The 16,163-nt window shown below is 36.5% G+C and overlaps 1 protein-coding gene across 1 annotated transcript in view; it reads right to left on the minus strand.

Annotated features, from left to right (window-relative positions):
* The window catches only part of LOC131055195 (UDP-glucose:glycoprotein glucosyltransferase), a 221,810-nt gene that overhangs the window by 153,043 nt on the left and 52,604 nt on the right, over positions 1 to 16,163 (minus strand). Inside the window, exon 9 of the mRNA XM_057989792.2 lies at positions 8,851 to 8,908. Coding sequence (XP_057845775.2) covers positions 8,851 to 8,908 — 58 coding nt within the window. The remainder of the gene's footprint in view (positions 1 to 8,850; positions 8,909 to 16,163) is intronic.

The following is a 16,163-nucleotide window of genomic DNA, read 5'->3' on the forward strand; positions in this document are numbered from 1 at the left end:
CTTAAGAACCCCCACGCTACTCCACGCCACATGCAAAGGTCCAACCCCATAATCGATGCATTTCGGATTAAAGGAAAACAATGTAAATTAAAGGATAAAGCCGACTCAAGTATTAGCCGACATATAGGAACAATGCACCATATAAATAAAGATGCTTCCCACCTGATCATACATATTGATTATTCATTTGATCCTATGCAAAATATATGTCTGCCATTTGCGAGTTAAGGAGAAATAAATATATATCTACCATTGCGAGTTAAGGAGGAATAAACATATGTCTACCATTGCGAGCTAAAGGAAGTATATTAGATCTGCCATCACAGCGAAATACCTCAGTTACATCAGCAAACTACTTCTGCCAATTAAAGTGTGAAATTCATTCATGTGAAGAGCGAACTGGTGTGAAGGAGAGCAAACTGAAGTTGCAATCAATCAAAGAACACACTTCATACATTACCAACCTAGGGTTTGGACCTGATTGTTGTTGGAAGGGTTAAAGGTGCAGATGTGACTACTTGATGCTTGTGAAAGTGCAGTCTTGTGGAAGACACTATCAAACACTTTCAAGTACTTGAGATAAGTGTTGTAACCCTCATATGAACATAATTCATAATCAGATCTGAGGATCTTTTGGCTGGGTTTTTCCTCCTAGGAGGTTTTCCCAGGGTAACCTTGTCTTGTGCTTATTTTGTTCCTTTCCTTGTTATGCTTAAATCTGGAAAATAACAAACCCTTCATCTAATCAATTTAATTAGTAATTAAATTCTGATTTTCTGAGCTTAGATTAATCTAAAAGTGCTAAAATTAACATGGTATCAGAGCTAGGTTGTAATCAGATCTAGCATCCTGTAGGCTAGATCTTGCACCTTCTTGCTGTCGTATAATGATGACAGGTTCCAAGATTGAGGAAAGATTGAAAAGGTTTTGTGATCAAAGGTTTAGCATGGTCACATCTTGGTCCAGCATGCTTGAAGATCTGACTCTTCAACGTCATTCAAGCTAAGTATTTTTAAGTCATTGCATTCTTGATTGCAAGATATATTATACTCAGCTTATCCAAAGGATTGAAGTATTATCGTTTGGCTGACCTAGTTCTAGGTCGTATTGATTTTATGATTCTAATTGCCTTAGTTGGTAGACTTATCTAATATAGAACATTATTTATTTTTATTTTTATTTTGAACTTAGAAGGTATTCTAAATTTCTGTTTGACTATTGCAAGGTATTATAGATCGACTCTTCGTTTATACCTTGATTGGAATCAGAAATGTCTTGGATTCATCATCCACAGTTGTCATCTATATAACTATTATCTAAATACTTGTTATGTTCTCTACACATGTAATTTAGATATTGTTATTATGTTAAATAACATGGACTGGTTCTATTATTGACTTTTGATCTAAAAGTTCTAAGTATCCTTGTGATGAATACTTATATGCATTCTAAGTGAGTAGTTATGCTTGGTTGAGTTATGTTTTTTTTAAATGATCTTCTTATTGACTTGAATTTCTACTCGACATGAACAACTTATGGAGATGTGTACAGTCATGAGGAGCTAATGATTGTTTGCCTTGGCATCATTGATATAAGTATACCGACTGAGGTGTAGGAATTTTATGTTCTATTAATTATGGAGATGAACTCTTAATGAACAGATCAAGATCACTTTGACTCAATATTTTGGCCTATGTGTAATTTTACTAATAGGTGTTCCTGATAGAAAAGTTTAGTTGAAAGATGATCTACAATCATGTTCGTAGTATGCAAGGGTTAATGTTAGACAAAGAAACTTATTTCTTCTGTCTATTACACAGCCTTGTAGCTCGTATAATATAGATCTTCTTCATGTGCCTTTTTGACGTATGGGATTCTTCTACTATCATAAACTACCTTGAGATCTGTTTGGTTTTGATCAAGAATAAAATTGTGCTTGATGGTTAACAAAGAGTATAACTAATGAGTATTTTATTAATATCATTTTGCAGAATGATGTTGTTATTAGATCAATTTTATCAATGCTCACTTGTTTTGATTTACTTCTGATTAATTCCTCTGACTGAACTGCAAAAAGATGAACTAATGGATATTATGGCTGCATTCGGTCTTTGGTCTTTTCTATGTTCTTTCTTCTGATTTAAGTGAACTATTACTTTCGTTTATTGTTACACCAATAAGTTGTTCTAGTGGTTTTGTAATACCAAAGATAATGATCAACTATGGACCTTAATGAAATCTTGAGTTCTGATGATTGTAGATTCATCACTTCTCCTATAAAGAGGTTGATGGGGCATGGTTGGATGATTTGTGAGGTTTTTGTGCTTACTCCGTTGTCTGTTCCAAGAGATTGAATTTATATCTTGTCTTACTAACGTTGCATAATGTTGCTATTCATTGGCTGAAACTATTTTTACAAATCTATGATTCTATTTGTGATTCCTCTTTGAAAGACTTTGCAATTGATTTCTTAGGATTTTCGTTTTCTATTGATGACATTTATTGGCAATCTTGTTGTGTAATCTCTTGATGAAATTTATCCTCATCTTATCTCAACAATTGTGCTATGGGTCCACCTTATTGAAAGATAGATGGACAGGATCCTTGAGATTAACATAAAATATTGATTGTGCAGAAGTTAAGGGGGAGCACCTCCTTCTGAGTTGGTATACTCTAACTTATGTTGGTTGATTACCTTTTATTATGAGTATTAGCATGTAATTCTTTTCTTGGGTCAAGCATTTTCAATTTCATTATGATTGAACTAACTTGATACTTAAGTGTATGATTTCCTATCCTGGAGTACAGGAAATTGATTGGATCCTTCAGTGGCTTGGAATGCTTCTGAAACAGGGCATACTAATTCTTCAAGAGAAATTATTGGGATGGGCATACACTCAAAGGAAGTTCAAGTGCTTTGGAAGCTGTGATTGGACACAGCTGCTGCTGAGAGGGAGTTCCAGCTATTTTGGTATATCTTAAAGGGTTGTGAGATTCAGGTGTGCAGATTGAAGAAAGCCCTGTATGGCCTCAAACAAGCCTCTCGTGCTTGGTATGAAAGAATTGATAAATACTTGTTAAGTTTAGAATTTTGTAAAATGATAGTGACTCTAATATCTACTTTAAGTCATCCAATGATGAAACGCTAATTATAGTTCGATATGTGGATGATTTATTTCTTACTAGTAAAGATGAACTTATCATTAGATGTAAGAAAGAACTAGCTTCAGAATTTGAAATGAAGGACTTAGGTTTAATGCATTATTTCCTAGGTCTAGAAGTATGGCAAAGGTCTAATGAATTTTTTCTAAGTCAAGGAAAGTATACTATTGATATTTTGAAAAGATTTAGAATGATGGATTGTAAACCTATGTCTACTCCTATGGAATCTAACTTAAAGAAGTTAACTGTTGCTGCAGCTAATTCTAATTTTGCAGATCCATCATAGTATAGGCAGTTGATTGAATCACTGATGTATCTAGTTAACACTAGACCAGACATATGCTTTGCAGTGAATGCTCTCAGCCAGTTCATGAGCTTGCCCAAACATGTTCATCGTGTTGCAGCCAAGCACATCCTAAGATACTTGCGAGCCACAGTTGATTATGGGCTGAAGCTACAGGTTCAAATTGGTCAAGAAGTGTTACGGACAAGGAAAACACTTCAAGCATTCACCCACTGCAATCTCTTGGACCTACAGGGGCAGTCCTCAGTTGCATTAAGTATTATTGTAGCTAAATACATTGTTGCAAGTGTTGCATCAAGAGAAGCAGTGTGGTTTCTCAAAATTCTTGTTATGTTGTTTTTATTTATTATCAGGGTTGTATATTGATGCCTGACAATTCAGTGTTTTATGGCAGGACAATCCTGTGTTGCAGATGTTCTCACCAAGTCTCTTGAAGCTTGAGATAGACTTGGAGCTATGGAGAACCCCGCCTTGGTTGAGAGGGAGTCTCAACCTCTGTGATACATTGTGTTGTATCAACCACCCTCTGCAAGCAATGTAAGGTGGTAGTGTAATCTTCTTAAGGAGAAGTGTAATTGTTAACCATCCTCTGCGGGCAATGTAAGATGGTATTGTAATCTTCTCAGGGAGAAGTGTAATTGGTAACCATCCTCTGCGAGCAATGCAAGATGGTATTGTAATCTTCTCAAGGAGAAGTGTAATTGTTAACCATCCTCTGCGGGCAATGTAAGATGGTAGAAAAGATCCTCTGCACCCTCTGCGAGCAATGTAAGGTGGATCCAGTCTATGCTTGTGTGCGAGCTGGAAGACTATGTTATGTAGTTCCATTCTATGCTTGCGTGCAAGATGGAAGACTGCAATATTCTAATTATGTCTATTCCATTTCTTGCTTGTGTGCAAGATGGAGGATTATGTTTATTAGACTCCATTTTATGCTTGTGTGCAAGATGGAGGACTATGTTTTCATTCTATGCTAATGGAGAGCAATGATTATGTATCTCCACCCTATGCTTGGGTGCAAGATGGAAGATTATGATGTTACATTCTTCTTTGGGAGAAGACTGAGGTAAAGACAATGAATGATGGATATGTGTGATCGATGGCATGGAAAGACTCCATGATGTGCATGAATAATTGTGTATGTATTCATGACTTGCAAGTGTGCATGTTAAAGTTTGAAGTCATCCTCCACAGGCAGTACAAGATGGATACTATGGGCTACTTGTTGTGATACTTTCTCAGGAGTATTTGAAGTTGACAGCTAAGTTCGGATTACAATTTAAACATTGTATGTATTACTTAGGGCTGGGCCCTAATCTTGTAACCTGGTTGTAAGATTATCTTTCTCCCTAATTAAGAGGGAGTGTTGTTTGTAATTAGGGATGGCGGATTCCAATTGCCTTAGGCAACATTGGAATCCGCCTAAGGGTCTAGTCCCGCCTCTAGCGTGTAGGGCTGGGCCCTATACTTCACAGCACATCCTTAAGAACCCCCACGCTACTCCACGCCACATGCAAAGGTCCAACCCCATAATCGATGCATTTCAGATTAAACGAAAACAATGTAAATTAAAGGATAAAGCCGACTCAAGTATTAGCCGACATATATGACCAATGCACCATATAAATAAAGATGCTTCCCACCTGATCATACATATTGATTATTCATTTGATCCTATGCAAAATATATGTCTGCCATTTGCGAGTTAAGGAGGAATAAATATATATCTACCATTGCGAGTTAAGGAGGAATAAACATATGTCTACCATTGCGAGCTAAAGGAAGTATATTAGATCTGCCATCACAGCGAAATACCTCAGTTACATCAGCGAACTACTTCTGCCAATTAAAGTGTGAAATTCATTCATGTGAAGAGCGAACTGGTGTGAAGGAGAGCAAACTGAAGTTGCAGTCAATCAAAGAACACACTTCATACATTACCAACCTAGGGTTTGGACCTGATTGTTGTTGGAAGGGTTAAAGGTGCAGATGTGACTACTTGATGCTTGTGAAAGTGCAGTCTTGTGGAAGACATTATCAAACACTTTCAAGTTCTTGAGATAAGTGTTGTAACCCTCATATGAACATAATTCATAATCAGATCTGAGGATCTTTTGGCTGGGTTTTTCCTCCTAGGAGGTTTTCCCAGGGTAACCTTGTCTTGTGCTTATTTTGCTCCTTTCCTTGTTATGCTTAAATCTGGAAAATAACAAACCCTTCATCTAATCAATTTAATTAGTAATTAGATTCTGATTTTCTGGGCTTAGATTAATCTGAAAATGCTAAAATTAACAGTTTTCATCTCTCTTTTGGGGGAGGGTTTTTTCTCATTGGGTTTTTCTCTCTTTCTCCGTTTGTGGGAGATTGCATTTGCATTTGTTCATGGGTACCTATCATGGCCTAGTAGCCAGGACCCATCTTGCATTACTTATTTGCATTGTAGACTTTAGTGCATTCCCCTAAGTTGCACTTAAGGGGGGGTGTTGGTGTAAATAATTATTCATCTTGGATATTATTACACTTTACTTAAGTTTACTTAGGAAATGCATTTCATAGTAGTTTGGGTATGAGACACTTGGGTGTTTGTGCCACATTGGGATGGTGTGTGTAGGAGAATTTCCACCTTTTATGGTGTTGATCTTGTTGTTACACTCCACATTCAGTGGGTGATCCACCTCATGTGGACTATTATATTGTTTCTCCTACCTACCCACACCTATTTCCTACCTACCCTTGTTTCTTATTGAGCCATATGTCATGTTTGTGTGCTCACATATCTATATAGCCTTGCCTATATAAGAAGGCTCATATTCATTGTATGTAACGATTGATGATCCAGTTGATCAGTATTTTCATCTTGATAGAATACAGTTTATTTCTATCATCTATTTTGTTCTCTCTTATTTGTGCTTTCCATTGCCTCTTGATCTTGGCAAAATCTCACACTTCCAAAGAGAAAGGAGCCATCAACATCTCATTTTCTGTCTCTGGGATTAAAGATGGGATAACCCACTAAACCCTGGCTAGGAAGAGGAGAGAGGAGACTTTTGAAAAGATTCACTGCTTATGGTTCAATATCTTTCTTATCTGTGAGAAGAGGACCCACTGCGGAGCTGATCAAGTCAATTATATTAAATTGCCTCCTTGTTTTTGTAGAAGCATGAAAAAATTGGTACTCTCATCCTCATCTCTAAGGCAAACCTCTCTACATTTCTGCTTCCAGTACTCTTCTTTCCTCAATAAATTTCTTCCAATTACTGTTTCGACCGCTTTTCAGTTTCAAATAAAGTCGTATCCATCCCCTTTTTTACCACTTCTTCAATTAAAGCTGAGAGATAAGATTCTATTTTAGATTTTTCTTGAAAAAAAATTTAAAACTCAAACTTGTTCCAAACCTTTAATTTCCCTTTTACGAATTTTAAATTTTAATTTTTGTATGAGCTGATACATTCTTGACCTTGCAAAATAAGGAAAATTGTTCCAGCCAAACCCAATTGTGGGAATGAAAGTTTTTTCACTGAACCACATGGCTTCCAATTTAAAAGGAATCTTCCTTGAAGAGTTGTCTTCATAAAGATGAAGATGGATTGCAAAATGATCAGAACCTGGCAAAGTGAGGATGGAAGCAAAAAAAACAAGAGAAGATTGAATCCAGTTATCTAAATCAAGAAGCGATCTAATATCTCTGCAGTGTGTGAGAAATCCCTTCAGTTGTTGGTCCAAGTAAAGAAGCCATTTTTTGGAACACAATCAAAAAGATTGTTTTTTAAAATAAATCCTTAAAATCCTCCAAAACCTTTTTGGGTGGAATTATACCTCCTGTTCTTTTCCTGTTCATCTACCAAAGCATTAAAATCCCCACCAAATAAAGTGAACTAATCTTTTAAATGAAGGTAAACAGAGGACAATTGATTCCATAGTAGTCTCTTATATAGAGTGCCCACAGGGCCATAGCCATTGAAGATCGCACACAGTAGAGGCAATCAACTCAATTGATACAGCAGAAGGTTGCCACAAAATAGCCAGTCCACCTGAAGCTGCAACCTCTACATGTTTCCACTGAACCCAAGAGTCAAAATACTTTTTGCCATGTGATCTGAGAGCTTTGTTTCCTGAAGAAGGACAATATATGAATTTTCTAGATCTATTTGACACTAAATTAAGCACCGTTTGTTAGGGACATTTAAGCCCCTGAAATTCCATGAAAAGATCCTCATTGTTTCTGAGGAGAGCATCCCACTCTCCAAGATCTGACATTTTTCCCAGGACCATCATGGGTTCCAACAGTAACCTCGGACTGTGGTAACTTATCTTAAAATTGAGTTTCTTGACAATTCCTGATTTAGGTTCAACTAATTGAATTTGTAGCTATGATGCTTATTAGAAGCAAGAACATTGCTTGCTGCAAGTAGTTTCTCTTTCGACATGGACTTATGATTCTTAAATTCCACTATTTTTAGGACTCTGTGCAAGAGTTTGCTCAATACCTGCAGCAATGTCGAATTGATTTTTTTATTATTTGGTAGTTTGCCTCTTTTCAATCTTGATGGGGTAAATTGGTAACAATCATAGACATCTTGAGAAATGGGGAGTAGGTCCAGTTGCAAGGTCATCATCCGGTTTTACTAATATTTCATCAGCATTTTTGTCTGTTAACACAGGTTGCATGTATTCAAACATCTTACCCACACTCTCTGCTAGGATCACTGACATTTGAGAGTCAACAAGGGTTTCCTGATTCAGCATGCTTGTAAACTGGTCCTAATGCAAATCAGGATTTGCTTCTTCCCGGGAAAGATCCATATGTTGAGCTTTATCAAGGATATTCCTGTGTTCAACAGAAACTTGCTTTATTACTAGCATTGTCACCATCTATATTCTCAGCCTGTTGAAAATTATTTGGTTTAGAACTAGGGTTTGAGCTCTCCAAACCAGCCTCAGACACAGAAATTCTGGAATCTATGATCATCTTGCCCCTTTCATTTTGCAAGGATTTTTTATGGTTTTGATGATATTCAGAAGAAATACCAATACAATACAATTTTGTGGACAATTTTCAATGAATTTTTATTAATCCAAATTTTGCAATGGAATTCAGCAACCTTTGTGTCTTAGGTTCTGATTCAAAATTCGCATGTTTGCTTTTCTGCTTGTGTGCAAAGAAAGGATGTATAAATTCTCAGATTATCTATTTATTTATACCATAAAGGATGAAAATAATAAATCAAGGCATTATAATGACTAATGCATATATAAACAAATTCTTCATATTTTTGGTTAAAAATAATGCTTAACTTATTTATTACAGGGAAAGTATTGCAGAATGTGTCATCCCAATAATGCAATAATACCTTCCAGATAAAGTAAGAACGCAAGAAACTTACCGTAACATTAGCCATCCGATCAGCCAAGGATAATTCTCCATGAATCAATTCCAACAAACTAAATGTAGTGACAGCACAAATAGAAAAAAATCAATAAATTAATTAATGAATAAAAACAACTAAATGACATTAAATTGAATTAATAACTTGTGACTCTTCATATGGAAAATAAAATTAAAGCACATTTAAGAAGAGAAACATTATTTGAGATATACACCAACTTAGGAAGGCAATTATAAACTAGATTTTAAACATAAAATACCAAAATACATACAAACTGATTACAAGAAATAATCATTTGAATATATGAATTGACCAACTAACAAGAACCTAATTATTACTTGAGAACAATATATTATGATGATACCTGAAAAGCATTGCTGTTATCGCAGATAAGGCAATCCCAACTTAACTTAGTTAGGTCATAATTTTAGCTGGATGTGATGTGCAGCTATAGCAGATAAGCAAAGCACGAGATATTTCTATCTCTGTTTCTATACGCAAAAACAAAACTTGTATGTACGATCTACTAGGTCAGGAATTTTGTTTTCAGTTAGATTTTACTTTGTTGGATTTTACCTGTGTTTACTTTTAAGTCATCTCAAGGTGATCTCCATGGGAAGCATTACACAAATGAAACTTCTCATGTCTGTTGGTAATGACTATAAGGTAAGGAGACTCATGTAGCACACAAGCACCTTCAAGCGTTTACTGGTAAGAAGAGAAATAGTGAATGTGATCCACAATTTTATATTTTCACCCTCAAATCCATTGACAAAGCATTTGGCACATATAATGGATTATAAATCACGCTTGTCTCACAATACTTGCCAATATCATATTAACCCAATAACAACCTAATCATGTAGCTATGGTCAATAATTGAAGGCTTCCACAAGCATTTTTTGTTGTATTTGTTGGGAATTACTTTTGTTACTGTTCCATGAGGACATTTCCCCTTCCCCCACAAAAAAAACCCCAAGTTTCTGAGCCAAGGATGTCGGGACTTGGCAGGGACATATTCCTGCCGTCCCACAACCACCACCAAGGTTTCATAGATATTTCCTAGGATGTTCCCCTTTTTGGGGGCTCTACGAGATGTTGTGACGTCCTTGAGAGTCCCTTAAACATCCAAAAGGCACCCAAGCATTTAAAATAATTTCTTTTTTTTAAATCAAAAGGTTTGTGGAAGTGTGTGCCCTACGCCCTATTGGCCTATGCACCCCACCAAAACCCCAAACACTCACAACAAAACTTACAAATGGGCATCTAAGCCTCATTCCAACTCACCCAAACTTTCAATAGCAAAGTTGAAAGTTGCAACAAGCAATAAAAGTAAGAGCAAAGGCATTGGGATTGAGGAAGAGTGAATTAAGCCTCCAAATAGGTTTCCTTCATAATTGTTTTTTTCGCTATTCAATTTAAATTTTAGCAATTAGTAAACTACTACTATTAGTTGACAGATTTAGTAATTAACTTAGAGGTTTAGAATGTACATCGTTGCAAAATTCAAATTAAATTTTTTAAATTATTCATTATTTTAGTTTTCAAATGAATAATGATCAAATTTACAATTTTATGATTTTATAACAGCAAGCTACAATTTTATTCATTTTTTCAAACTAGATTATAAAATTTGTGTATCCTCTACTCTTATGCTTTGTGCAACCTAAAGTAAGAAAAATCAAAGTGAAATCTTTGTTTGAGAAAGGTTTAAGAACAAGGATTCCTTTTTGTGTATCCTTTACTTCTACGCTTAAATCTTTGTGTCTTAATTCCTTACAAAATTCATAGTTTGAGTTTAATTTAAAAATTATAAACTAACAAATTTTATATAATTTATTGCAATGTCACTATGAGTATGATTTCTCACCCCATGAGTGAGGATGAGGTTGGGCCTCAAGAGGTTGAAGAAGTATAAATTGAATCCAAAAGCACAGAGTGTTGAAGCCACTAGTTCCATTGAGAGAGCAAATGTCCGTTGCCCTTCCAAAATACTACAAAAACATGCTAAGGGTCCCTTTGATCTTAAGTCCCCTCTAAAACGATTTGCAACAAAGTTACAAACAAAGCTTGGGGCAATTGGGGGCACAAAGTTGTGGAAGTACCACTTTTATAAGCTTGAATTTCGAGGAAGCATTACTAGAGTTAATGCTCACCTCCCTCATATCCAAGGTAAAGTTGTAGAAGTATGTGAGAAATTGGCACAAAAACTCAAATATAGGGCTCTAAAAAGTAAATTCTAGGGTGGAAGTGAAGAAAATGCACCTGCATCTACTTCTTTGCTACTAAGGGTGAGGGATCATCAGAAAGAGGATTCTACTTCTAATATTTTGTAAAGGCCATTTGCACTTATTCTAGTTTCTTATAATTCAAGGGCAGTAAATGCTAAGAGAAAACATAGGATGACAAGTGATACTCCAAACCCACTGGCAAACTTATTCAGTGTGTAATCAAAGGATGCAATTGGCAAATTCTTCTTTGCCAATGGCATTCCATTTCATATAGCTCACTCTCCTTATTATAAGGAGGTTGTGGCAAATATAGCAAGGGTTGGACCATCATATATGCCACCAACAGAAACTAAAAACTATTCCAAGATTAATTAATGTTTTTATGAAAAAACTGAAGGAATCTTGGGTCACAAGTGAATGCAGCATAGTCATGAATGGGTAAATGCCCATTAGACATCATACACTCATCAATATCATGGTTACATTTATAGAGAGCCCTTATTTTCTTAGAGTTGTTGATTGTTCAGGGCATCACAACAATGGTGATTTTGAGTTGTAAATCCTCATAAATGATATATCAAGTTGGACGATAAAATGTGGTTCAAGTAGCGACAAATGCAGCCCATGTGTCTAACACTACACAAAAGTTAATTGAGGCAGCTTATAGACACATTTGATGCACTCCATGTTGTGTGCATGTGATGAGCAATGCACTCAAGGACATGGGAAAAATCGATTAGATCAAAACAATTGTTAATAATGCTAGAGATGCGAAAGTTTATCTGCAACCACCACACTTGACATGCACTTTTTATTGTATTAGCTGGAGCTATGTCAACCTTTGTGATCTGGTTGACTGAAAGTTTTGTCAGCTATTTGGTTGCTTCTCCTCACGTGGAGTTTTTGTCTGTATTAGCCATTTGTTTTGGTTCTGGTTCTGTGTGGTGCCTTGACTCGGTATTAGCATGGTTTGAAAAAGGCGTTTTATTTTTAACACATGCTTCTCTTGTATGGTATATGGAGTTCGTTGTGATTGTTACTTCAGCAAGCACCTTGTAGCTGTTTTGGTACACTTCGATTCTTTTGCAGTCTGGATATCCTATTGTTTCAGAGCAATAACATCCCGGTAGCTGAGTGTGTGGCAGTTAAAAAACGCCTGGGTGGCAGTATGTTTGGTAGCTGTACGTTTGACAGTAAAAAAAAATATTGTGTGACTCTGTGTCTTCCATCCTGTGATGGTTGATGTGGCATTTGTTTAAATAATATCCAAGAACATTTTTTGTCGTATTTCATTCTGGGAATTTTGTTTTTACAGAATACATGGTTTTTTTGTTGTTGCAGTTGAACGCGTAAGGATGAGTTCGAGTGTAGAAGAACTTCTCTAAAAGGAGTTTTTTTATGTATCACATTTTTTTTTTAAATTTGCGCGAAGAGATGCCTGCTTTTAATAATGTTTTGGACTGTACAAAGGTTGAACGTTTTTCTTTCAGGGAGGATATGAAATCAGAGGTAACGGTTTGGATGAAAAAACGATTACAGGTGGACCATTGCATGACGATGTGTGTATGTGCTTGAATACCTTCAATCAGAGTAGATTTTTAGGGTACCGAATTCTTCTAACGTTATGGACAGAGCAGTTACTGTTTGTGTTATCATGTAATGATGGTTTGAATATGGCAAAAAAAAAAGTTTGATATTTCGACTATTGGTATTGAGTTTTGTGTGGGTTTTGGAGACAGAAAGTCATGTGAGCTGTTGGGTTGAAGAAAAGACACGAACTGGAAAGAGCTGTGTGCATTTTGTTTCCAGTAATGATATTAATTCTGAGCTGTTTTTTATTGGGTGTTGCTGTATAATCTAAAAGTGTGTGAGAAGAGAAGTGTGGGTGGTTCTTATGCGATGGTATTTTTTCAATCAACAATTTTTGAAAAAGTTCTTTTCAGGAAATGAGCAAAGAAGTTCATTTTTTAACTCAGGAGAATGACCGTATATTGGTGTGTGCTGGTACTGGTTAACATGGAGTTTATCATTATAGCTGCATAATTTCTATCTGTTAGAAGATGAATTCAATATGGTCTGTGAACAGTGAGAATGTTCTTGAATAACAATTAAGTATGTAGTATATTGCTGCAAATGTAATCAAGCTGTGTATATCATTATGGATGTAAAAGAGTATTCTTTCCGTAAAAAAATTTATTAGTCTAATCAGAGATGGTGCTCATACTGAAGTTGGTGCCTCAGCTAGTCTGAGTTGGTGCTCTTGGTGTGAGTTGTAGCTCACTTTTGTAATAGGGGTTCGTGCCAATTGGGTTCGTGCCCATTTGTTTTAATGAAAGCTCTTGATGCTGTGGTTTTTTACCCAAAAGGGTATTCCACGAGATAATTTCTGTGTCCTCTTTGTAATTATTTGTTCAGCTCTTTTCAATTGGCTAGTTTTGAATAAAAAGTTTTTGAAATTCTGTTCACCCCCACTCTAAGTATTTCCGAATTGGTTTTCAACTGGTAGTGTTGTGACCATTTCACACATCGCCCCATCACAAATGGGGACCCCCTCTTTTTCTTTTACTTTTACGTTTTTTTAGTTAGGTTAGATTGCTAGAAGCGATCCTTTAGGATGAATAAATTTTAGTTGATCTCATGCTCAGCATGTTGGGAGTGAATGATTCATGATAATCATCATCTTTGCTTGCTTAAATGGAAATGAAAGGCTAATTTGACTAAGGCAAACTTGTTTTAGAGAGTTAAAATTTTAGGGAGAGAAGGGCTATAGTTCAAATTATCATCATGAGGATTGGAACAAAGGTATCAAGGTAGCGAAGTTGTCATTTTGGGAAGACTTCCGATGAAGCCCCAAAAGCACAAACTAAGCCTTAACTCTTCCAATGAGGCTCCACATCAGCGAACTAAGCCTTGTCTATTTTATTGCTTAAAAGGAGATCATGATCTTACCAAGTGCACTGTCAAAGAGATGTTGCAAGCATAATCGATAGCAAGGGAGAGGAATGTCGACTTCCAATTAAGGCCCAATGCACAATCTAGGCATTTTCAATTCCAATGAGGCTTCAAAAGAGCTAACTAAGGATTTTGATTTCCAGTGACGCCTCCAATCAGCAAACTAACATTTCCTTTGATGCCTCAAACCCGCAAACTAAGAAATGGGACTTCCTTTGATGCCTCAAATCCACAAACTAAGGAATTGATCACTTCCGATGAGGCCCTTAAAACACAAACTAAGGATTTCCACCCCCTGTGAACCCTCAAAGCCACGACCTAAGGGTTTCAACTTCCTATGACTCCCCAAATGTGCGAACTAAGGATAAGTATCTCCGCCACCCAAGAGGAAATGCAATTTGCATTCAAGGCAAGGGGAGACGTTTAAACAATTGTGCCACCTTGAGAAATGGCCCCACAAAGAAGAGAAAACATTTATTTTTTCAAAATTCAAATTTCGTGAAGCAAGTCGGCTTTTTAACTTTAAATTGTAAATCATTAGATGAAATGCAAAGTCGGCCTAATGCAATCAATGAACATACCCCTTCATCATTCCATTCGATCAATCCATGATTTTATGCTTTATCATCAGCAACTTTACTCTTGCTGGGCGATTTTTCTTCAGCTGGTGACAGCGATTTTGATCAAGGCAAGGCGAAGTCATTCAAGGTATATCGAATTTGTCACAATCAACAGCAATTGACTTCCCAAATCAACGAATTTGCCATTGATAGCAGTGACATTGTATCTATTAGGTATCAGCAAATTGGAGACAGCGAATTTATCACTGAGCTTCAGCGAATTCAATAGAGAGAACAGTGATTGTACATCAGAAATTGGACAAACTCCAACATTTGATACCAAGAACGTTTTGATGTAAAGGGCAATTTTGCCAAAAGAGCGATCAATTTGAAAATACCAGTCCATTTGGAATTATTTACCGGCCTGAACAAGTTTGTTTGGTCATTTTCCTTAAAATCGGACCTTGATTTGGTGCTGGTACAGCTTCTTGTTCATTGCTTTTATGTGATTCTAATCATAGGATGCTTTGTTCGCTGCATTTTGATCATCTAGACATACTTCAAAGCGTAAATTCATTAACTTAGATGGCGATTTCAGATTTTAGACAAGTTTAGGGTTTTGCAAAAGCCTAGGGTTTTAGTAATTCATCAAAGTTCCAACGATCTTATATATTCCTAAGGAAGAATTACTAACCTAGATGCATTTTAGATGTTATAAGCATTGAGTCATATCACTGCCCTGACTTGGGCAACTCTCACAAGTAGAGTATGGTAGGTGCACGACAAGCTCTCACCAAGGAAGACTCAAAGGGAGAGGCGATGGAGTCCACGATTACATCATTTTGGTCCAATGTTGGAGATACCAACATCGACCAAATCAACATGAAGAAGTTTCAAGGACCTTTGTATACCACCAAGCCTTTTGAATTCTCAAGGATGATGATCGAGAGTGGGATAGTGAAAGCAGCAGGCTTCCCTCCAACGTGCAGTGCAATGAATTGATCATTGAATGTGCCAAGCACTATGATGCGAGCAAAAGGACAATAGTGGCACCTGATGGCAAAGAACTTGCCTATCTATCTGAGAGAGCTATCAGTGAAGCTTTCCATATACTTGAATTCAATGGCATGATCTACAAAAGCAAGGAAGCAGCACAGGCATTCTAAGACGATGATCCCGACAAATGCCTTCGCAAAATCAACAAGTATTGGTTATTGACAAGCAGGATCGGCATATCTAAGCTACCCAGCAAGCTCCACAAGATTGATTTCAAGGAGGAATTCAGTGACTTGACCACCTTGCTCAACCAAATCATGGGAACCCTTCAAGCTTCCCAGTTCGAGAATTGGATGTTCTACTTCATGGAGAACATATTGATTGGAAAGGAGAGGATCAACTAGGCAAGGATTATAAACAATAACATTGATATACAGCTCAAGAGACTTGCATGAACCAAAACATTCTACATGAGTTCATACATCATAGATTCACTTGCCAAGGCTCATGAATACGCAGGATTAATTTATAGAGGTCCCGTTGGTATGAGAGCTAGAGAATTGAGAGGATG

This window comes from Cryptomeria japonica, chromosome 3 (assembly GCF_030272615.1).
Source record: "Cryptomeria japonica chromosome 3, Sugi_1.0, whole genome shotgun sequence".
In the NCBI taxonomy this organism is placed as follows: domain Eukaryota; kingdom Viridiplantae; phylum Streptophyta; class Pinopsida; order Cupressales; family Cupressaceae; genus Cryptomeria; species Cryptomeria japonica.